Source organism: Nesoenas mayeri (assembly GCF_963082525.1).
Source record: "Nesoenas mayeri genome assembly, chromosome: 6".
Classification (NCBI taxonomy): domain Eukaryota; kingdom Metazoa; phylum Chordata; class Aves; order Columbiformes; family Columbidae; genus Nesoenas; species Nesoenas mayeri.
In genome coordinates this window covers 13,596,114-13,619,090 of record NC_137545.1, presented here as the reverse complement: position 1 = coordinate 13,619,090, position 22,977 = coordinate 13,596,114, and the positions used below count along the sequence as shown (strand labels likewise).

At 41.4% G+C, this 22,977-nt stretch overlaps 1 protein-coding gene across 3 annotated transcripts in view; it reads left to right on the top strand.

The window, feature by feature from the left end:
- Positions 1–22,977, top strand: part of UNC80 (unc-80 homolog, NALCN channel complex subunit) — a gene marked incomplete at both ends in the record, with an annotated part of 127,149 nt that overhangs the window by 46,293 nt on the left and 57,879 nt on the right. For 2 of the 3 annotated variants that reach the window (XM_080346916.1, XM_080346915.1), the window contains 6 exons: positions 201–373; positions 5,797–6,009; positions 10,466–10,601; positions 13,179–13,312; positions 16,677–16,842; positions 22,040–22,140. In XM_080346916.1, coding sequence (XP_080203042.1) covers positions 201–373; positions 5,797–6,009; positions 10,466–10,601; positions 13,179–13,312; positions 16,677–16,842; positions 22,040–22,140 — 923 coding nt within the window. Of the gene's footprint in view, positions 1–200; positions 374–5,796; positions 6,010–10,465; positions 10,602–13,178; positions 13,313–16,676; positions 16,843–20,323; positions 20,528–22,039; positions 22,141–22,977 lie in introns of all 3 variants that reach the window. The other variant, XM_080346914.1, reaches the window with a different exon arrangement.

The window sequence follows — 22,977 nt, the reverse complement described above, 5'->3', positions numbered from 1 at the left end:
CTTTGCTGTATGCCTGTTTCAAGGAAGTCACTAATAATTTTAAAATGCCTCTCTTCAGGATAGCATATCAAGGTGAGGAAGGGATTTAGACCAAGACAGTACTCATCGGGGTTTCTGTGCCACTTTTTTTATTGGTGAGAGATTGTGTTCCCTTCTCCCTACCCCTCCCTGCATCCCCTCTGTGCTCTTTACCTCTATAGGTTGCCATAGCTTTGATGATCACTTGACTTCCAACCAAGAAGGAGGAAAATCCAAGAACGTTGTGAACCTGGGAGCAATCCGCCAAGGCATGAAGCGCTTTCAGTTTCTCCTGAACTGCTGTGAACCAGGCACTATCCCTGATGCCTCCATTTTGGCAGCCGCCCTAGATCTTGTAAGTGATTCATTGGTGTATTTTTACCTGCTGAGTGAGAGCATGTGCATACGTGGCGGTCCATTTACCAGCTGAGTAAGAGCATGTGCATACGTGGTGGTCCATTGTTGTTCACTAATTCTGTTCATGCACACACAGAAGGCAGGTAAAGCATCACAGCAATGCCAACTGGCGGTGCTGTTATTAGGTGGAGTTTTAGCATCTATGACTGGACGAGTATGCAGACAAAACTGATCTTTTTTTTTTTTATTATTATTATTATTATTATTACATGGCTTCCCATAACTAGATTATTGCCAGCACAAAGCTTTTGTTGTCAAGACTTCAAATTTTGCTCACAGCCTTTCTGCTTCTGCTCCTAGTGTCAATAATAACCTAAAGAATAAGGACTGAAGACTTGATAACTACCTGGAGAGGCATAGTAGTTCCACTTAGGAGTTCTGGCAGAGTTATAAATACATTAGGCAACACTGAACTATTAGTCACCAGAGCCTCTCAGTGGAAAAAACTTCAAATGTCAGAGTGTTCATGCTTTTAAATGCACATACTGCTAATTTGCAGATCCAGATCACAATTCATTCCCTCCTTCCTGACACTGAGTGTCTCTTCTGTGTCTTCTGTCTTCTTTTCCTTGCAGCTGCTGGAAAAAGTCCCTTCTATTTCTAAAGCAGTGACCTTCAGCCTGTGGTTCATGGGCCAGTGAGGCTCTGTGAGATGCTTGTGTTACAAGCACAAGAGTGTGACACAGACAGCTATGAAAAGCTAGCCAATTATGAGTAACTTCTCTGCACAGTGCTTTTCTACTTCCATAAGTGTTTGGATGTCTGCAAACTGAAAAAGATTGAAAGCCACTGCTCTCAGAGCATCTACATCCCCTCTATCCCTTTGTCTTCCTACTCCCCACCTCTTGCCTCTTTGACTGTCATGGCATTTGTGCTCGTATTTAGTTTCTTTGCTCACTGCTGGAGATGCCAGAGTCATGGACTCTCCCATTCTGCTAGTGCTGTGCCCTGAGCTGTGCTGCTTTGTCTGCTCCATAGTTCCAGGGATGATGCGCTCTGTGCACCATGCCTTTATATGTTCTTCTTAACTTTGCACCCTTAGGCTGCAGATTCAGGGAAGTCTGCATTGCCCCAAAGTTGCTGTTGCTATCAGTTCACATCTATCTCTACTATTTGGACTGGTCCCAATCCATCTTCCAGTAGACAGGTGTTTTCTTCACTGGTTCCCACTTCATGCTGGAGATCGTTGGCCCTCTGGCTGGAAGCTACAGAAGCAGTGGCTGATAGGAAAGCCTGTCTCATGCTCTCACAGTCAGAAGTGGTTCCTACCAGTCTGGATTGCAGTGAGCTCAGAAGGTGGCTTGGGGAGATAGTCACTCCTGCCAGGTGTGCTGCGCAAGGACAACTTCATTCTTCAGAGTTACCAGGCTGCGCCCCATTGCAAGTTCTAAACTAACGTGGAATGTAAGGTGCACAGGCAGGGAGGAGCTCACTGCTGTCAAGTATGTCACTAAAACCCTTCTGGGGATGCACTACTCTGTGTGCTAATAAATCAGATGATAAAACAGAGGTCTGGCAATTATGTCCCTGTTGCCTGCAAATACCTTACTTATTTTTTAAATTTGCCCCACGCTTAAGCCACAGACCAACTTACTCTGTGCACATGTATGAAGTCAACTGAAAATGACTGGTCAGGGTGAACTATTTTAAGATGTCTGTTCTGACTTCCAGAGCTGGCTTTTACAAAATAGTTTGTTTCCTTTCTGCTGAATGATGCAGAAGGCTTTGGTATCAGAATTTCGAGAAGGTCTGCTAAAGATGAAAGAAGCCTTGTTCTAATTACAGACTTGGAAGACTTCTTACAAGTACCTGCTCAGCTGACATTTTGTCTACAAAGTATTGAAGATACATGGAAGCTAAGAAGTCACGTGCACTGCAGATTTCAAAAGATGACAATTTGTCATCTTGCTATATTGCTTAACAGCAATGTGTGCCGTTATGGAAAATTCCCACATTTTATGTCAAAAGAGCACACCCAACAGAAAACATTCTGGCAGGCTTTTGAAGTAAAGTTTGAATCAAGTTTGAGGCAAATTAAAAGATTCTTAAGTTGTTTTAGCCAGCCTGCTTTCTATGGCAACCATTAAAAAATGGAAAGCAAACAGCTCCAGTTTCAATTCTTTCATAAAATTTTTCAGCATGCTTTTTCATGCAGATTTTCAAAATCCCATTGAATTTGAAGATCTTTGATCAGCCTGGATGGCCACAGTGATTTAAAGAAATTAGAACAGTGAAACAAAGGCTGTATCCTTATGGAGCTAACGAGTTACTTAAATATTAAATTGAGTGCTGCCTTAGGTTTAGAAACTATGTAGTTAACATATTTTCCCAGAAACAGCAGCCATCTTTGACTGAATTTTGTAAAACTGCAATCAGTTTGTGGCCTTGCAAGCTTTCAATGACAATTGATAATATGTTGCAGGCAGTTTCATCTTTATATCACCAACTTAAATCCAGACTCAGCAATAATAAAATGGATTTTCTTTAGCTTTTTAAGAAACTTTGGAGGTTGAAAGGCGAGTAATATGATATTTCAGTCTGTGGTCAAGTTTCTGCAGAGTATTCCCATAAACCGCTGTCTAATATTGTGTAAAGATTTTACCTGAAGTGTCCTAATTAAATTATTGTGAACTACTCAGGTGGGGAAGTACAAGCTTTCCTTTGACCAGTACTTGTATTTATTTACTGTGAAAGTAGATCATTGCTATTTTTTTTAAGAGACCAGTGGAAATTAATTTTTGTTTCAAGTGCCTTCTCTGGAACAAGAAAATTACCACTGGACCCAAATGCTCTGCAGCCATAAAACTCTGCAGAATCAGCTGTATTTGAACACTAATGTGATGCTGTAAAATTCCAAATCCATTCTGTATTTGCTCCCTCCCCCCCAGTTCATTGCTTTTGCTGTTATTAGTACAAATCAGAGTATCTGTTGAAAAACTCCAGTGGGTGTACTTGAAATTTTGTTAGGAAAATGGTAGATTCTTATTCATGTCAATTTATACAGTACAAGAACAATTTTCAAATGGCAAAGCAACATAGTACATCTAATGTTAGAAGTGGATGTGTGAACAGTTTCACAGGCATGGGCAGGCTTGTGAGAGTATTGCTGCTATGTTAAGTTTTGACAGTGACCATGGTAACTTGTGTTCTTTTCAGCTATGCATCGCCTGCCTGATTCATTTCCCTCCATTTGTGATGTGTTTCTCTGTGGTGTGAATCCATCCCTGTCCATTCTGTCACATCTTCATCTTTCTCTTGCTGCTGCTTCTTCAGGTTTCTCTGAGCCTCAGGTAAGCAACCACAGGGAGCATGGGCCCCATGATGTTCAGCAAGTCCTCCTTCATGCAGGAGGTCTTTTCAGTGATTTTTCAATTTGGAACTCCTGCCTCAGGACATACCCCTCCTCCCCTTCACCCCCCATCCTACGTATCCTAGTTTACTTATAGTTTAGTGCCTCCATAATGTTTACAACAAAAATATTCACAAAATTTCTATATACTAAGGAATTGTGATTTTGCCAGTGGTGAAAAAAACAAGAGGAGACTAAGCCTGGGGCTTCATCTTTTCGTGTATGTCTCCAGGTCTGGTTAAGGCTTTACTTTGTGAGAAGAGAATAATAGAATCCTCATCTATTCTCTGCTCTGTATTGCATGTGAACAACAAGTAATTGGTCATGTTTTCACCAGGTGCTAGATATTAGTTTTGTTTCTGGTTGTCAATGAGTGCCTGGGTTCAGATTTCTGCCTTCCTCATCAGAACATGGGGCCAGCTTCAGTGTTCTTCTTATTCAAGAGAGTCACTAGAAGATCAGTATTTTTGTCCAACACTTGAATAAAATATCAGTAAAATCTGCAACAGGATGTTGTGTCAGGAAGCAACTAACAGATGTTGTTACTCTAGACAAAACATATTTTTTTTCACCAGTCCCTTAAAGGGCATTACTTTTTTTAGTCCTGTTGGTAGTAATTTCTAGCTGTAAGTTTAGCTGCAGTACTGAAGTTCTTAAATCCCAAAACTTTTGGAGCATGGTCCAAAATTTTCTTGCTTTCAGCTTTTGACTGAAGCACTATTGGAAGCGCTATTTAATAATGTTTCACAGAGCAACTGCAGACCATCTTCCATGGTCTCAAGGATCATCTTTTGTTTATGGACCACAGATGAGGAACCTCCCCTTATAAGTAGATACTGATCTGATTAAATTGTCTCATTAAAGCTGTCAGCATCTAAGTGTGTGGAATACATATTTGTGCTCTGCGAAATCCCTGTTAGGGAACCTTTCAAAGCCAGCTTGTGAATTGTGGACATGGTTGTATTGTTAGTTTTACAACCTGCTGTCCACAGGGCTTTTTGCTTGTGAAAATTGCAGGAAGGGAGGGAGGGAAAGTAAATGGAAATGAGGCTAACCAATTGCTTTTAGTCACTTTCCAGGTCTGTAAAGATGCTATTTTTGCAGAGCTGTAGACTGCTGTGAAGAAAGCTCCTTCCTGAGTCTAAGCTACACTTTAGGAAACAAATTACAGTGTCCATTTTTTGAACATATTTGAGAGTTTCAGGAGCACTTGTTATTGGTTGAACGTGGATCCTGTTGGGTCATTTAATACAAACTGAGATACGCTCAGTATAATTTCTAGGTTCTCTTTCAAACTGGAGGAAGGAGGATTTTTCCCTGAAATATAGTCAAGGCAATCACTTCAAAACTCAGCTGTCTGATGTTAAGTTTCAGTACTGAATTGTCCAGTGCTTGCTAAGGCTATTGAACTTAGGCTGGTGAAATTTTGTTAACTTGTGTCAGTAATGGATTTCGCTCTCCAGATCTGCTTGTTGTAAGTACAAAATAGCACTCTTCCTGTTTTCAGCAAGCCTCCATTCTCGCTTCCACCCCTAAGATGCACAAGCAGAACTTAACGAGACAAATGCTAGGATTCACGTGGCCATGCTGCCATTTGTGCTTGCAATATTTGCAGCCTTACTAGTGAAGGTGAAAGAAAGCTTGACTCATTCCTCCGGTAAATGTGTCAGATGCACACTTCTGCTTTTAGCCACGTACATGGACTCTGAAAGAAAAGATTACAGGGAGATACTGAAATGAGCTTGTTCCTAAATTTATAATGTGGTTCTTTATAACCCTCTAGTGGATGGACTAAGCATAACTGTTCATATTTATAAGCCTTGGTTTTATTAGCTCAAGAAGAGTGACTCAAGGCAGAGATCCTGGTTTCAGACTTTGATGGAGAGATTGCTCAGTCTGTGTGACTCCATGGCAGAGTTGCAAAGCAGCTGATTAAAGCACAAGGTCATCTAATGTTCGAAGAGTTTCTCCAGTGTATTTGTATTAAAAGTGATCTTCTGCAAACATTTCAGGAAGCTCCTGTAGTGGCAAGAGCAGCCCTGTTCCTTGAGTGTGCACGCTTCGTTCACCGCTGCAATCGTGGCAACTGGCCTGAGTGGATGAAGGGCCACCATGTGAACATTACTAAGAAAGGCCTGTCTCGTGGGCGTTCCCCTATTGTGGGCAACAAAAGGAATCAGAAGCTGCAGTGGAATGCAGCTAAGCTCTTCTACCAGTGGGGAGATGTAAGTATTTCTTTCTCTTCTACTTACGTTAAAAAATATACCAAAAGGTAGTTGGATCCTGTGGAGAATTTCAGTTCCAGTAAAATGGGGACTCATAAACCTCCCTTCTAACTTGCGCTTCACAGCCTGCCAGGATCAGCTCTTCTAGTGGAAATGGACTGTTTTAGAACCTAATGGTGTCCCTCCTTCTACTCCCCCCACCCCTCTGAGGATGCATTTGGTCCACTCTTCTCTTTCCAACACTTGTCATATGTGAATGCCTAAAGAAGAGTAAGAGCAGGGTGTGTGATACTACTTGCTTTTTTCTAGCTACCCCACATTTTTAGCCCAGGGCTGCTTGAGATAGATGTGTTGCTGTATATTTAGTAAGGGATTTCTCTTTGATGTACTTGTTCAGTCTCTCTTTGCACCCATACAAAGTGTTAGCCCTCATCATTCTTTGGCTGGGATACTATATGTCATCTAAAGAATGGACTCTGTTTTGAGCTTGGCTTCTTCATGTTTTATTTGATCATGATCTCTTACCTAAACATGAGCTAGGCAATTACCCTGTCTGGCCTTGTCAGTGCTGCTTGCAATTTCTTTAGAAGCCTACCAGGGTTTACCTGCTGAAGGCCTGATGCTTGTTGCAAATCACTTTACACAACTCAAAATAGGGAGAGAAGTTCCTTTGACCTCTGTGGTGCATGTTCCATATGTCTACCTGGAAGTGAGCTTTGTGCTTATCACCTCTTTTTACAAAAACAGAGATTTTTATGCTGATCATCATGATCCAGGAGAAAAACCAACCAAACAAGTAAAACCAAAATGCAAACAAAACCAACCAATCACCATCATCAACAAAAAAAAACCCAAAACAAACAAAAAACCCCAACAACAAACAACAAAACCCACAAACAAACAACAACAACAAAAATAAAAAACCAACCAACTAACCAAAAACAAGCCGACCAACCAACCAAAAAAACCCAAAAACCAAAATCCAAGGCTCAGGGCAATTTGAAAACAATGTATTCTGTAGTCCCAGGGTACTTAAACAAGCCATGCTAAAGAAGCCTTGCTGACCTGCATTCTCCTAGGTTAAACCAAGGCATGCTTCTCAGTGGAGCACATCGTAGAGAACCTTGAGCTACTGCTGACCATGTCAGTATATTCCCACCACAAAACACAACCCAGGAGGAGAACCTAGTTTGGGTTTGACCCAAGGTAATAAGCTTTGTCTCTTGGCAGCTCTCTTCCTTCCATTTCTGAAGCTAATTCAGGGAATGCTACCTGGGCACCCTACTCTCTGTTATGTCTCAAACACAGGAGGCTATCTTAGTAATAGCACCGATAACAGAGTTCCTTGAAAAAGTAGCCTAACCTCTTTGAGGAATTCTTCCAAGTGGAGAATATACAATTACATCATCCTTGTATTTTTGCATGCATTGCTGACAGTCAGGATTACACATCTGTTTGTTGACTCTATGCCTCTAGACATTCCTTTTCTTCAGATACTGACAAAATGGGAGCAATCAAGTCGGTAACCATTAGAAGTCAGATTCCCCATCAGCTACCATTTTTAGACCTGGAAAAAGTCCAGGAAGGTTTTATTTTAGAAATGTTAAAGTACCACCATATGATGCAAAGTCACAAGAAAGGAGCTAGGGAAATCTGATAGCAAGCAACTTAGCATCATTCTTTTCCCCTCAACTTTAATGGCATCACAAGGCATATCTGGATGCATTCTCCATGCGAGGAGTAGCATGTGTTTGCTAACCGCCTAGGAACATCCCAGAAGGGAAAAGCATTACTTTTACTTTACTGTAAGGCAGGAGAAGATTTGGAGAGTAGTCTTTATTGTGCATATTTCTTCTCCTTTTACTGCAAGGTGTCCTGCCATCTGTGAATATTTTTATTTCTTCATACTGGAGGCTAGGACACTATCGTGACCCACAGTATTACTGGCTCCCAAACAGACTCATGCTTTAGGATTGGTCTGTACCTAGTACTGCGAAGGGGCAGTCCCTTTACATCCTTTATGTTGAATGCTGGGCAAGGCTGCTCCTCTGGCACTGCTTTTACCTCCCAGAAGCTATTTCAGATGAAGATGGCTGCAAGTATAAGTGGCAGCCACCAACTAAGCCTGTAAGGCTGGGACCCTGCCAGCTGTACTCCTCACATGGTTGCTTTTCCCGCCCTGACCAGGTTCCAACCAGATAGGCTAAACCGTGAGGAGGAACAGCTTTCTGTTATTGTAGTAGTGGTACCTGCTGCAGAACATGCTTCTGTTTCTGTGTGTTAACGTGCCCATTTCACCATGGGCAATACCAGTGTGAAGGGTGGAATGGCTGTGTGCTTGCATAGCTCCTAAGCAGCTCCAGTAGCAAGAAGATGGGTTACTTCCCCCGCCCAGCTCTGCCTCCATGCTACCAGATCCAACACTCCAGCACACCATCCTTGATGCTTGGTAGCAGCAAGGCTGCTGCTCTGGAAGGAAGACCCTTGGATAAAGAGAAAAGAATATATTAGTCTCTGAATGCACTGAGGCCTTGTTCTTTTTTTGTTTTGCTTTTTGTTTGGTTGGTTGTTTTGTTTTTTTTTTCTTTCAGGAAGTAAGGCTGGAAATTTGTGTTAATTATGGATCCTTGCTTGTCTGTCATTGCTCACTCATTGTGATATACAGTGCTATTGTTAAAGTTTAGTGAGACCAAGAATGAATATACAACCTTCTTTTCTCACCTAACTCCTTTAATTCAGCCTCCATAACAGCCATCAGAGGATAATGGTGGTAAACCCTTTCCACAGGAGGTGGGATTTGGAATGGCGGTAACAATGATGAGCCTATTGAATCATTCGATATCACTTGTTATGCTGCCTTTTAAAATAATACAATGTTAAATCTATCCTGATCGGGTTAGTCTGTCACTTCCTTTGACTTCGTCTGTTAAGAGGTATTTTGTTTTGAAGTGTAGCATGCTCTCCATTGGCTAGAAAAACCAAGGATAATTCATGCAGATAATACAAGTTAGGAATTCAGTGCTCATTAGTTAGGATGCTGTGGGATTATGTATGATTACTTTAGCATTAGGGTGGACAACACAGCATAAATAATATGTGATAAATTACTGTTTTGTGGAGAAGCAAGCAGAACATTTCTTCCTTTAAATGCCTGAAACATGAAAGGGGAAAAATTGTGAGAGATCTGGAGTTTATTTAGCAATGTGCAGGCTCACAAATAGCTGAGACTGGCAACTATTTCTGTCAACCTGCAAACCACAGCAACAGCACCTTATTCTCTTCATGTAGCAGAGTCATTGTTGCTGGATTTCACAGCAGCTACTTAGTACCAGGGACGAAGAGCCCTGCTAATACCTGTTTGTGACTATTTCTGCTTTGCTACAGCTGAGCCAGGAAAATGATGTAGTGCTGGCATGAGCATTGGTGCTGACTTGTAGAACATTCAGAAATCCCCTGTGGTCTCTTTCTCTGAAATGATCCCAAAACCAAGGAGGCCAAATGGCAAGTGCTGTTGAAAAATCGCTAAACACATTTCCTCCCTTGCAAAGTGATGGTATCGCAGGATTAAGTTTTATATACTTGTCTGTGTTCTCTTCACCTATCTGCAACAAAGAAAATAAAGAAGAACCTTAAGAAGTGTCTTAGCAGGAAAGCATTCTTCTTGCAAACATACCCTCATCTATAGCTTTGTTTACAGCACCATGATGGCTGTTTACATGCTGATAATGATGCTGGCAAACAGCCACAAATAAATGATCAATGCCTTTCTGGAGAATGTAACAGTATGCACTGGAAACCTCTCTGTGTCCTCTACATGGATCCCCTCGCACCAGTACACATGCACAGTTTTCATACGCATTTTGTCAGCTCATTTTTGGAAAGTACATCAGTCAGTCTCCCCTTTAAAAATGGAAGCAGGCCTTCCCATGAGTATTCAACAGTTTTGTGGAGGAAACAGGGACTGTTACTGGATTCCTAAGTCACAGTATAGTTTCTTAAACAGACTTTAAATTCTTAAAAAATGTCTTGAATATTGTTGGTATTCTCAGACTTAGCAAATATCTGGCACACATATGTCAAGGGGAGAAAGAGAAGTGTAAGAAATGAATACAAAATAATGGCCTTAATCTCCTCCTGTCTATCGTGTGCTGCTTTGGGGATTTTTTTTTCTGTTGTTATTTGACCAAATATGCACAAATTTTTCATCCTGCAATTCGACAGTGTGTGCAAATTTTGGTTGAAAAAAGGGGGACATAAATTATGGGTTTGGCAGCAATTAATCTGCTATCATCCCTTTAACTACTTTACTGCATTTTGCATAGCATAAAACCAAAACTGGGACACTCTGTTGTGGCTGGAACACCCCCACAGGCTGCCTGGGGCAGAGCCCTGGACCGCCACTGAGCTGGGCTGAAATTCTCACCTCCTTGTGCTTTCTCTTTCTCGCTATCTGCAGGCAATCGGTGTCCGCCTCAACGAGCTGTGCCATGCTGAGAGCGAGAGCCCTGCCAACCTGCTGGGCCTCATCTATGATGAGGAGACCAAGAGACGCCTGAGGAAGGAGGATGAGGAAGAAGACTTTTTAGATGACAGTAAGGAGACTCCCTTTACTACAAGAACCCCCGCTTGTAAGAATCTCTGCTTTAGGAGCACTTAATTTTTCTTCTTTTCTCATCCTCTTGCCACCCAGCTGTATTTTCCAGTCCCTCACCTTCACCCCAGCTTCCTCCCCTGTTCTTTCCATGCCCGGATGTACAACATGACAGATGGGTAGCAGCATTGATGAGAGACTTTAAAGGAAAAGTGGGGGAAACCGAGCAGTGAGTTGCAGTTCCTGTATGCTGGCAACTGCAATTATAAGCAGGTTAATAACTTATTTATTGAGTCTTGCTGTCACCTGAGTACCAAAAGTGGTTCAGACTTCCATTCTTCCTAGTTATTTCTGTGAAAATATTTGTGTAAGATCAGCTACTTTTCTGTTTTTAGCATTGAAGAGTCATCTCCTCACCTGAGGTGAATTGGCACAGCTCTACCAAAGGCTTTTAAAAATCCTGACTTCAGTATATCTACCTGATTCTCAGGCAGAAATACAGCACAACGGTATAAAAACTATCATGAAAAATCTATATAATGACAAGATGATTAAAACACACACATTTGTGCCTGTGTGTACATAAGAGTGAGAGGGAGTGACAAATCACTGATTCTGAAAGTCTAGATAGGCATGCAAATTAGTAACAAACCTTGTGAATCAAAACAAATTAAGTCAAAACGCATATTGTCATAGGGATAGGTGAAGGTGGTAACAAACATTATGTCCTCTCCAGACACCATTTGTATATACATCTCTGCTGTAATGTACTGGTTCCTGTGTACATGTACTGTTGTTCACCATCGGATGTAGTGTGCTAGCACTGTTTATGTATTTTCTGGTTTCTTTTTCTGCGGTTCTGGGTTTGTTCTTATCACTGCATAAAGGCCAGCTTTGGAGTAGAGAGGAGTAGGTGGGAGCAGTGAAATGACATTTGTGGGAAACCATCTCTAGAGAAGGTATTGGCCTGAAGCCAGACCTCCTCTTGTGCCACTATGTGCTGTGGGTTGATTAAGCAGGTAAGACTGTGGAAGTGCTAGCAGCCACATGAATGTGAGTGGCTGTTCTAGATAGTTCACTGGCCCTTTAGGAGATAATATCCAAAGTAGGAGAGGGATACACCCAAAATTCTCCCTTTCCTGTACCAAGAACGAACAACTCCATTCCCATGACTGAGTCACAAAATAGTCTGTCTTGTCCCTGTTCAACCACTGGTATTAGGCATTCAAGGGGATGTGGAGCTGCTTTGAAAGGGTGGCCTAAGACAAGCAGAGGGAACGGGTTGCAGTCTAGAAGGTCATTTAAAAGCTCAAGTACTCTCCTGAAAGCCAGGGTCTGCAAATAACTGATGTGCCTTCTTGCTGAAGGCACAGACTTTCAAAAGCTGCCCTGTATGCTGTAGGGAGTAGACTGAGAAGCATAAAATATGCAGTTGGATATTCTGTTAAACTGTATGCCTCATCTGTATTTGATAGTTCAGATTGTTTCAGTCCCTACAAACCCCATAGTTTGTTACTGGTAACTTGAACAGAGGAATTAGCAAGCATCACAGAATTAATCTGGTTTTATCTGATCCCTGTGGTGTCCTCTCACTTTTTTGGTTTGGACAGTTTCTTTACAAAAAGTAAATAGATCATACATGCAGGAAAGCAAGTGCAAACACAAATCTCTCTGAAATGCAGATCAATGGTAGTATCAGGCATTGTTAAAAAATGGGTGTGGTTAATTGTTGTCACAACAGATTTTTTTTATTTACTTTTTTTGCTGTCCATTATCCTAAATAGTATTTTTCAAATTGATCAAGCACTGAAGAATCCTTCATACTTCTCAAGCTTTGCATGTCATTAGATGGGTTACAACATGTAGGGCTTTTGAAACTGATTGTTTAGACTCAGTTGGGACAAAACTTCCAGTTTCCCCCTTTGTTTTAGATGGAGCATTTGAATGTATAATTCGATTGAGCAGATTGATTTTTATTTTTTTTTTCCTTGATTATCTCCAAATAGCGCTTGGATTCTTTGCGCAAAGAAAGAAGCCTGACTTCAAAGGAGGCCGTCTTTTCCACTTATCAGGGTTGTAATTAAGAGCAGGCACAGTACCACTTTGCTGACTAGTCATGACTGCATGTATTTTGAGAAATTCCCTATATTTGAAAGCAGCTCTTTTTTAGAACTGGAGAAAAGTTGGCTGAATGCAAAACTGTAAAGGGGAAGAAGGGTATCTATTATGATACTTAATGTGTATTAACTTTAAATGGGGTGTATACAAAATGCTACAAGATCATGTTAGTTTAGTAGGTACTTCACCATCTATATACTCTTGTACACTGTAACGTTATTTCAATATAATCTAATAGACACTATAGTGTGTTGGTACTATTGCACATGCTGGTAAATACATAGATTGATATTTGTTTGACAATGTTCCTTTTAGTGTAGGAAAAGTATCATACATAGAAGTGTGAGTTTTCCTGTTTCTAGTGCAGCTTGCATTGTGCACCATACATGGAAATGTCCATCACCTCTTGGTTCCAAATTTTGTATAATTTCCTTGCTCACCACAGAAATATCTTTTCTAGGCACTGTGAATCCTACCAAATGTTGTTGTCCTTTTGCACTGAAAATGGCAGCTTGTCAGCTTCTCCTAGAGATAACCACTTTCCTTCGAGAGACCTTTCCCTACATGCCCAGGCCACGTACAGAGCCTCTTGTGGTAAGTGGACAATGCACATTGGAGAGGGAGCTGTGCCCATAGAAGTCATTGGGCACAGGGCCTGGGTTGATTAAGAAGATAAGACTGTGGAAGCACAACATGTACAGGAAGTTCAAAGAAGTTTCAAAATAGAGAAAAGAGCAGCAGATGAATTGAGAAACTGGATGTGGAGAACCTGAGAGGTGTGGGAAATGGATTGCAGGAGGTGACAGCTCACATGCTACCTAGCTGATTCGAAGAGCTAGTTGATGGACAACTGAACAAGGCAGTTAGGAGAAAGGAAGAGAATGGTTTACAGAGAATTTGATGGAACTTAAAAGTTGCAGATTTTTGGTTTGGGTTAGATAACAGAATTGAAGGGACATGGGGAAGAAAGGAAAGAAACAAGGAAAGAGAGAAACCTCCATGGGACTGAGAGAGACACAGGCAAATCCTGGCATTAATAGTAAGCTAAATGACTGATTTAGCAACAACTAATTTTGTGAATAGTAGAACCCATGAAACCTGATTTCCGGTGGTTCATTCTTGTGTAGATTTTCTTATGTCTAATAATGCAGTTTAACATTGCCTTTAGCATGTTGTTTCAGAAAATACCCAGGCACTCAGTTATCTTCTGTCAAATTGGGTTGAAGGTGACAATCAGCTTCAGAGGTGGTTAGCATGGAATGAGATGAGAATTGAATGGCAGACATACAGTTTCAACTTTTGACCCTAATATGTTTAGGAAATCAGCATAAAATTATAAAGAAAGAACAAGAGTTTAAGTTTCCAAGTGAACATGATGGTTTAGCCCTACTATACTGGTATTTGTTAATGACAGGCTTAGATCAAATTTTGCTGATGACAGATGTGCTTGACAGGCTGATTCGTCTGGGTGTTATTGTGATTAGGTTCTGAAATTCATTTCAAAGGCTGTAGATGGCCTATGTTGAAGTGTCTCATCCTCCAGGTGTGCAAGAATGGCAATTTTGAAAAATAGGGATAAATTCAGCAGTCTTCCTAAATGCTGTTGATATTTTTACCGTGTAATAAATGACTGCATCCAAAAGCAGGGTAATACCACGGTTCAGAATTAATCTCAGTAAAGTAGTTAGGCTTGGAACTAATAACATGTTGGGTAATGAAGATCAACAAAAATCTGTATTTTTGTGCCAGATAGAAATGCAACTGATTAATAGCTTTTCAGACTTGCATAAGGGAGAGAAGGAGGAATTATTCTGTGATGCATAGGCAGAAGAAACCTTAAGGTGACATTATATTAGAGAAAATGGCCATAGAGTGCTTTTAACTTTGTATGGGGAAAGGGGAAGCCAACAACACTCCAGATTAAAATATTGTCTCTATGTTTGTGGAGTGATGCTTCCTTTCCAAAAGAATATACATAATGTTATGATCCATAAAGCCAAAATTCCAGTAGAGCAAAACTAATTTCTGCTGGTGTTTATAGGCATACGTGTTCCATAGATAATGACCACAGACTTAGCAGCCTTGAAGAACTGAAGCGTTTACAACTGACCTCGTTGTGATGAACCAGTTTAACTACCCACAGTCCATCCAGACCTGCCAGGCTGAGGGCACAAGCACCCACACCTGTGTTTGAGTGAGGCAGGCAGTCCTAACTGAAGTTTCCACCAAAGGCTTTTGCTGAAGCTGGTGGAGTAGATACAAGGTTATGTTGCAAATGGCTAAGAGTGATGAATACATTCTCTTGGAGCCTTCTGCTGCCACAGGACAGCCAGAGAACTGGAATTTGTCTTTTGCTGTCCTGGAAAATCATTAATTTTAGTTTAGCAGTTGCTGAAGATAGAGTCAGCCTAACTGTGTGCTAAGAGGATGTGTTTCAATCTGTCAGTTAATTCGTGAGGGCGGCAATTTCCAGTGTAAGCACGTTGCTGAACACATCGAGAAGTAATGTCTTTAAAGACTGCAGGGAGGGGAGCTTTGACCATGCCTGAGGAATATACCTGCATTGTTGTCATGGCTCCCATTATGCGTGCTACTTTATGAAGTCTCTGTAATCCAGACAGATTTGGTCACAGGTTTTTATCCTGAAATGCTTTAGCCTTTGTTTCATACTAGAAGATACTACAAACCATTACTTTAAGTACCCGCCTTTTTATATGCCGGGTTTTATTATTGAGCAAAGTCAAAATATTTCCCTAATGGCAATCAACTGTTAGCTTTTCTGACAATCATTCATGATACTTTTCCCTAGAGATGCAAAGCTGACTGCAAATGGTTTGGGAGGGTAGTTAACCCATTTCAGCACAGATCTTCAGCACAGATCAGTCTTAAACATATGTTTGATTAGACTTTTTGGTTTTTCCCCCCTCTGTTTCCCAAATGAACTCTTAGAGTAGTGGACTTTGTCACTACCCAAGTAGCTCCCATTATCTTCTAAAGGAGTTTTGTATGCAAATTCCAGTATGAGGTCTCTTGATCCTACAGAATTTTATCCAGAGTAACTATTTTGGATAATTAGAGATGTTATCATTCACATTCATCAGCTGTTTACTCACAAGGAGCTTTGTGTCATCTTAGATTTCAGCTTGTTACATTTTGGGTGGGGAGATCTCAAAGGTGATGACACCAACACCCAGTCTAAAGGCACACATAGTGTTCTTGAAGAGTCCAGCATTTGCCAGTGTGGGAAGTCACAGTCTTTCTTTCACTTTTTCTAGCTGTGGTTAGAGAAAGAACCTTTGCTTTTTTGACCTGAATTGGTAGCCCATAGGTGACCTAAACAGTGCCATTTCTGTTAATAGAAGAAAATGCTGGTGCAGAGTAGCCTCTTCCTTGTGCAATGCTGTTTATTTTCCAGAATTTAAGTGCAGCCAACATATCTGTTACTCCCTTTTTTCCACTGTGTCCTTCCAGCCAGATCTGCGCCCAGAAAACTTGCTCTGCGCTGTGCTCTCATGGCTGTCATGCTGTCAGCTGGCTTTCTCTCAGCTGTTCTGCCTCTGGTGAGAACAGTGGCAATGCATTCCCTAATCAACCACAGGGAGTAGACACCTAACCATCCAGCCAGCACCTTGGGCAACAGCCACCTTTTATTGCCACCTGTCCATTTAGGGACCATTTATGTGTTTCCCCCTCATGAGCCTGCAGACACGATGGCAGTTCACTCAGTAGTGTTAACCAGAAATGTATGTTAACACCCATTCACTCTTTCATCCTGATGGTGCCTACTAATGGGGCTCAGCGTGCTGCAAGCCCAAAGAGGAGTTGGATTAGAAAGTGCCAGGGTAGATGGAGAACTGTGTGATAGAAATAAATTTCCACCTGAAGTTTATGTGGTTGCAGTGAAAAGCATGGGGGCTCATACTGCTTGTACGTCTGTGTGGTGTGCATTCTGCTACAGGATTTGGAGAGCTGCAGGCTGCGTCTGGACCCTGAGATGGACCGGCACAGGTATGAAAGAAAGATCAGCTTTGCTGGGGTTTTGGATGAAAATGAAGATTCAAAGGATTCCCTGCACAGCAGCAGCCACACCCTCAAATCTGAGGCTGGCTTCGAGGAGAAAAAAGGTTTGTCAGCAGAATAAGGCTTTTGTATTCCCAGGGCTTGTGAAGTGGCGCTTGATTTTATGTTTTCATTTGCACAGACTGTGTTAAAAAGCAGGCAGCCATGGAGTCATGTGGCTTTGAATCATTTCTGAGACGCTTCTGGCCTTCAGGGTTCAATATAAAAAATGTGAGAAGCAAAGATGTTAAATTTTATAAAACACTGCTATGACTGAAACCGATAGAGAATGTTGCAAGATTTCTAAAAAGGAAGATGCTTTGTTTGAAACTGTTTCTCAGTGGGATGCTGAGAGAAGCATCACTATTTGATTCACTTTAAAAATAAAGATCAAATGTGTTCTTGTTTGGTTTTTATTTTGATTACAATTTTTCATTTTGGGAAAACCACAGATAGGAGGGAAGACCAGGATCTCTCTGTGAAAATCTGTGCTGGTTTGGAAGTCATAGCATCTCAAAAAATCAGTGGTTGATCACTTGATCTCTTGAATTCTTTGCTACCACATAAAAATACACACCTATGTGGCTTTTGATGGCTATCAGATTAATGTTACCAACATATTGTACACTGTACAAGCAAACTTCAAGCTCACTGTGTTTGCTGAGAACAGCAGATTGTTTCCATTTTTGAGCCATCTCATGCAAAACTCACATACTATCTGATGGTACAAGTGTTGCAATACAATATACAGTCATCATGCACATTTGCAATTAGAGGCTAAGGTGCCAGACAGTTACCTGTAAATGATTCTCCCTCTAACAAGTTTTCTAGAACTGTTTCAATTCTGTCTCATTAATAACCATATAAAGGTGCAGATGTTTGAATGTTGACTTTGATAATTGTTTGAAAAATATAAATGTTTGATGATTGTTTGAAAAGGATGGAGCCTGTGGCTGGTAACCTCTAGGAACTATAATGTGTATTAATGATTCAGAGGAGATTTATTGACTTCATGGGGCTTTGGGTAAATTTTGCATTGTCTTCAGCTGTGGCCCTGCCACAATTCCTGGAGAAAATACTAGAACTGTTTCCAAGATTTGCATGCTGTAAAACTGCTTCCAATATTGTATGTCGGGTGGGACAGTTACTCCTGTGAAGACAGCTAGGTATCCACATAAGAAAAGTGAGCTATATAAATAAATTCTCAACCTCATTTTTTGTACCCTTGGCATATTAGAAGCCCACAGAAGCACATGGCCTTATGGTGTGTCTGATAGTCTAAGATCAGTGGAAAAGTAGCTCTCTAACTATTTAGATGAGGAAAAGCTTGGGGTTGGGGTGGGTTTTTTTGAAGATATTTATGATGCTTGAAACCACCTTTCAGCCTCTCAGGCAGCAGTCTCATCACCGGGATGTTACCTGAGCGGGAGAATGCCTACAAGCACACAGTCCTGCTGGAAAATGCTGGCGGCTGGTCTCTAAACATCCTGCTTTTCTTGGATGCAATGCTGACTTCCATTTTCCTTCACGTGTTGCTATGCTACAGGCATAATGCAGATTTCATTTGTTTTTGCAAACATAATACTAACTTTCTGCATCCTTGACTCCGTTAAACTATGTTTTTCCTGAAGTTATATTTGGGCTTTTTTCCCATTCTCTCTTTTCTCTAAGCTGTCATGTAGTATTCCTTTAATAAAGCTGCCCCTTTACTATATATTGTGGTAGGAAGGCTGAATGTTAATATACTCCAGCAAAAATGTATTTGCAGTATTGTGGAATCTAAGTAAATGCAAGGTAATGTTATATTTAAAAATTACAATAATTATTTTCTTTTCTCTGGCCACAGACTGTTCTTCTGGGGGTCCACTTGGGCCAAACATAACAGATGCAGAGGCATCTTTCATAATTTACAGTCTTCTAGATAAGAAAATGTTGTGTGAATGTAACTAAATTTCTCTCACCTGCAGTGACAGGTTTCTATATCTCGACGTGTTTGAGTACTAATCTGTTTCCTTTCATTTTTTCCTGAGTGTTAAAAATTTTGCTCTCATTGCTTACACCAGGCGTGGCTTAACAGCTATCCAAAAGCTACAAGTTTACTGTATAGAATCTGCTCCAGGTAGGTCTGAAATACAGACTCTAAAGCTAGATAGATGCAGGGTCTCAGAGGAGACGTGCACTATTTGGGTGTTAAAATGGGATTCTGCAGACCTCATGAAATGCAATTACAAGTGCTAAAATGGTTTGGCATTTGGGGGAACTGAGCCACTCTATTGAGGGTGATCTGAACAGAATTCAAGCAGTAGTGATTGCTAAGGGACTCAGCATGGTCACTTGGAGGGAGATTTTCCAGTCATTCAACCATGATTTGCCCAGCTGATTCATGAGAACTGAGGAGTAGCTCTCAAAACTGTCTTTGTCCAGTACATTAGCCACTGGAAATGGGAGTGGGAATTGGGTTCTGGAGGAATTATAGGCATTCTCAGGAGTTAAAGGTGTGTTTGATTTTTCCTGAAGCCAAAATACAATTCTGTTAAAATATTTTGCTTACCTATGGTGTCTAAAAAGCTGTATCCTGTTCATTCTCAACAACACACCAAAAGCTAATCGATCACACATGGCCTTGCCTGATTAGATCTGCAGTAAAATGACTGAGTGTTGCAACATTTGGACTGACATACTGCTATGTACTGCCTTTGAACTAAGAGGAGAATGAAAGTGCAAACGGTTGGTGCTTTGAACATTGAACCATTTCATGTCTGTGCTCATCAAAAATGCAGAGTGTCAATGGATGTTGTTAATGCCTGAAAGCTGCTGATTTGTCTGAAGGCGAGGATCTACGTGCTCCGTTTCCTCTAAAGCATTCTAATGATGAAGAGTAACATGCAGAGACATGGATTCATGCAAATCTTACTTCAAAGAAGTCTTGCGTGCTAACCTCATGAAGCAGACTACCCCACTGCAGTCACACGTGCTGTATGAATAAATAATTGATCCTACTGCAGAGCTCAGTGAGGTTTACAGAACCCAGGCCCACAGGAAAATAGGTTTGTCCATGATGCCTTGCTCATGCTTGGGATTCAGCCATCTATCCCTAGCAAGAGGTGATTCTGCACTAATGTAAACCCCAGGGGCTGGCAAAGAAAACTGCAGTTTACATCCATTGGGCAGATCCTGTTTCCTGGCAGGAACTGATCCAAATTGGTGTGAATCATAGGTTTTCCTTGTCCACATTTTGGGTTTGTGTTAGAGCAACTGACTCTGCTTGCTGGTGGTTGAATGAGGGCTAATTCCAAATACAGACAAGGCTTCCAGGAAATGAGGTGCTGAACACATTTCCACAAAAGCATCTTTACTGCCTGATTGACAGAGCTGCATTGGCGGTGGCTTTGGAGGGACCCTCTGGCCCCACATCCCTTGGTAGAAGATGCTGCAATACAGGCTGGCAGCAAAGGGACGGGAGGGAGGGGAGGGGCAGGATATCTTTCTTTTTTAAATGAGGAAAAATTAAGGGGAAAAAAGTCCTCTTTTATTCTTTTAATACAGTTCCCAGCAGGAAGATCAGGATAGGAGGCTCCCGCTTGCTCCAGATTAAAGGAACGCACAGTTTCCGGGTGAAGAAGGGGGGTTCCCTTTCCAGCATTCGCCGGGCCGGCAGCCTAAAGAGCACCAAGTTATCACGGCAGGACTCAGAGTCTGAGAATGAGGAGCTGCAGCTGTCCCACAGCAGGGACACTGTCACTGATATAGGTAACTTAGATGAGCGGGTGGAAAGGGAGGGGACAATAGGCAGGACCTTAAACTCTTGATGTGATTGCAGCAGAGCTAGAAATGACAAGAGACACCCACCCCAGCAGGCTAGGGAAAACTGAGCGTCCTCTTGAGGGCCTGGGAGGAACACGGTCCAAACCTTGGGTGCAGCATCGGCTCCGTGCACAGGTTGTCAATTCAGAGCTCCTTGTTAGAGCATGAACTCTTGGAATGCTGCTGCCTGCCAGCCAAGCGCACGCTGTCTTCAGGGGAGCACATGTTTGTGTGTATATGCGCATACACACTCCCCTAAATCATACAATATTATGAATACATGAGGCCATATGCATATATGATATTTTATTTTCCATAATAACAGAAAGCAGAGGTGTGTGTATATATATATATATATATATGTACAGACATGCACTTCATATTCTGTGTAGGATATGATGTCATTGTCATGTCGTATGACATGTAATATATTCCTATATGTAGAACATAACAGGTACATGCTACATACTGTATTTCTACATATTGGCATGTAGATATATTTTTATAGTTTACAGATGTCTTCCTCAGTCTTTCAAAGCTAGATCACCATATATTTGTCTTTTGGAAGACAAATGTGCATCCTGCCATGAGAGATCTCCATCACAGTTTAAGTAAAGGCGTTCCCTCTGCTAGGGATGTTCACCAAAACCTACAATTTGGATACAGTTGGAGCTGAAATAAGCTCCCAAGCTTAGTGGTTGTTTTTATGTTGCCCAAAAGATGCTCAGTAGGTAAACATGGGGAGTGAGATTACCTGTTCTGCAGACTTTGGCAAGTCACAGTTCACTTAAAGACGAGAAAGAAAGGATTAACCAGAATTCATCTACAGCCATCTCGTAACAGCATTAATGTTAGTTTTATAGGAGGCCCATGGGTTATGAAATGGCTAGAGGAAACAGGGATCAGTGAAGCTCTCAGAGAAACATCTCACTTGCCTGAGTTCTTTAGAACTAATGAGCTAGAATCAGGATTTTTTTCCCCTTTCATCCCCACAACATTAGCAGTTTCCATGGGCAATTAGTTGTGACTTTGCCCATTGGCATTTACAGTTAGATGCCAATTCTGGTTGGATTTTTGTTGACATTTTTAACCACAGAGCCCAGTCAATGCAGATCACTAAACCAACCATTTGCAGCATCTGAATAGTGCAAAGAATTTGTTTCTGATGTTTTTCATTTACCTTCTCCCCTTCCATTAAAGAAAAAAGCAGGGAGGGAGCAGTGTTTGCTACTGACAAGATGACCTGTGAGTCAAGTCTAAATGGTTCTTGTAATTGTCAAGCCAGCTTGATACAAGGACTGGGGAGGGAAGTCCAAACTTGGTGTTTCCAGTGTGGCATATTCTGTGTACTCTGGTCTGTTCCCACAAGGCTGGCCTGGCTTACAAGTGCTGTCCCTAGTCTTGAAGCACATAGGGCGCAATAAAAACAACCACCTTTTGGGTATTTTTCTTTTGAAGAAGGGAGCCCTTGGAGCACGAGTGAACCTAGCATTGAGCCCGAGGTGCTGAGCAACACAGGCATGGAGGAGAACTATCATCGGAACATGTCGTGGCTGCATGTAAGTATGAGTCGCCAGCAATAGTCTCAAGGATGGCATTTTCAGTAGGAAAACCTTTGTGCTGGCAATTAACGAGATCACAATGTGTGCTTTCTCCATGTAGCATCAAGGATCTCAAGTGTAAGTAAGATGCGACCTTTGGAAATTGTCTGTTTGCCATTTCTACAATGGACTAAAAGCAGAAAGTTTTTGTCTTGCTCCCTCTGTTTGTCATATAGTTTGTAAGGGAAAAGTGACTATTTCTCTCTAGGCATGCAGGGACAGTCATGCTACCCCAGCTGAACAACCCATTAGCTCAGTATCTTCCCTCCAGCATGGCTGGTAATGAGTAGTTCAGGAACAGTAACAGAATGGGCTTCAGTGTGAGCTGGGATCCCAGCTCCTGGGAAATGGCATTTTAGAAGCTATTAATACTTGAGCTGGAGGCTCTGTTATGACCACCATTTTTACTACCTACCAGAAGATTTTTCCTAGGGAGTTTTTCCGACCTCTTTTTAAGGCAATTTGTATATTTTTGTCTCCATTAGCTGTGTGACAATTAGCTTAATTATTAATCTTGTGGGGAAAAAAATTCTTACTTTTGAAACATTTTCTTTTATTCCATTAGATGCGTTCTATCACAGTGTCTAACCCGACAGGGCCTGTGTAGTTTTGAGTCAATCCAACAGACTGTGAGTACAACAGTGCAAATGGGATTTAGTCATGCAAAGCCTAAGACATCCATTTTGGTGATCTCTGTACCCATGATTTAGACATGCCAGAAGTCAGTTGGGCAAGTGTACACAATTCAATCCACCAGGATCCAAGGACTGCACCTCTGCCTGTGTTGCCTCATGA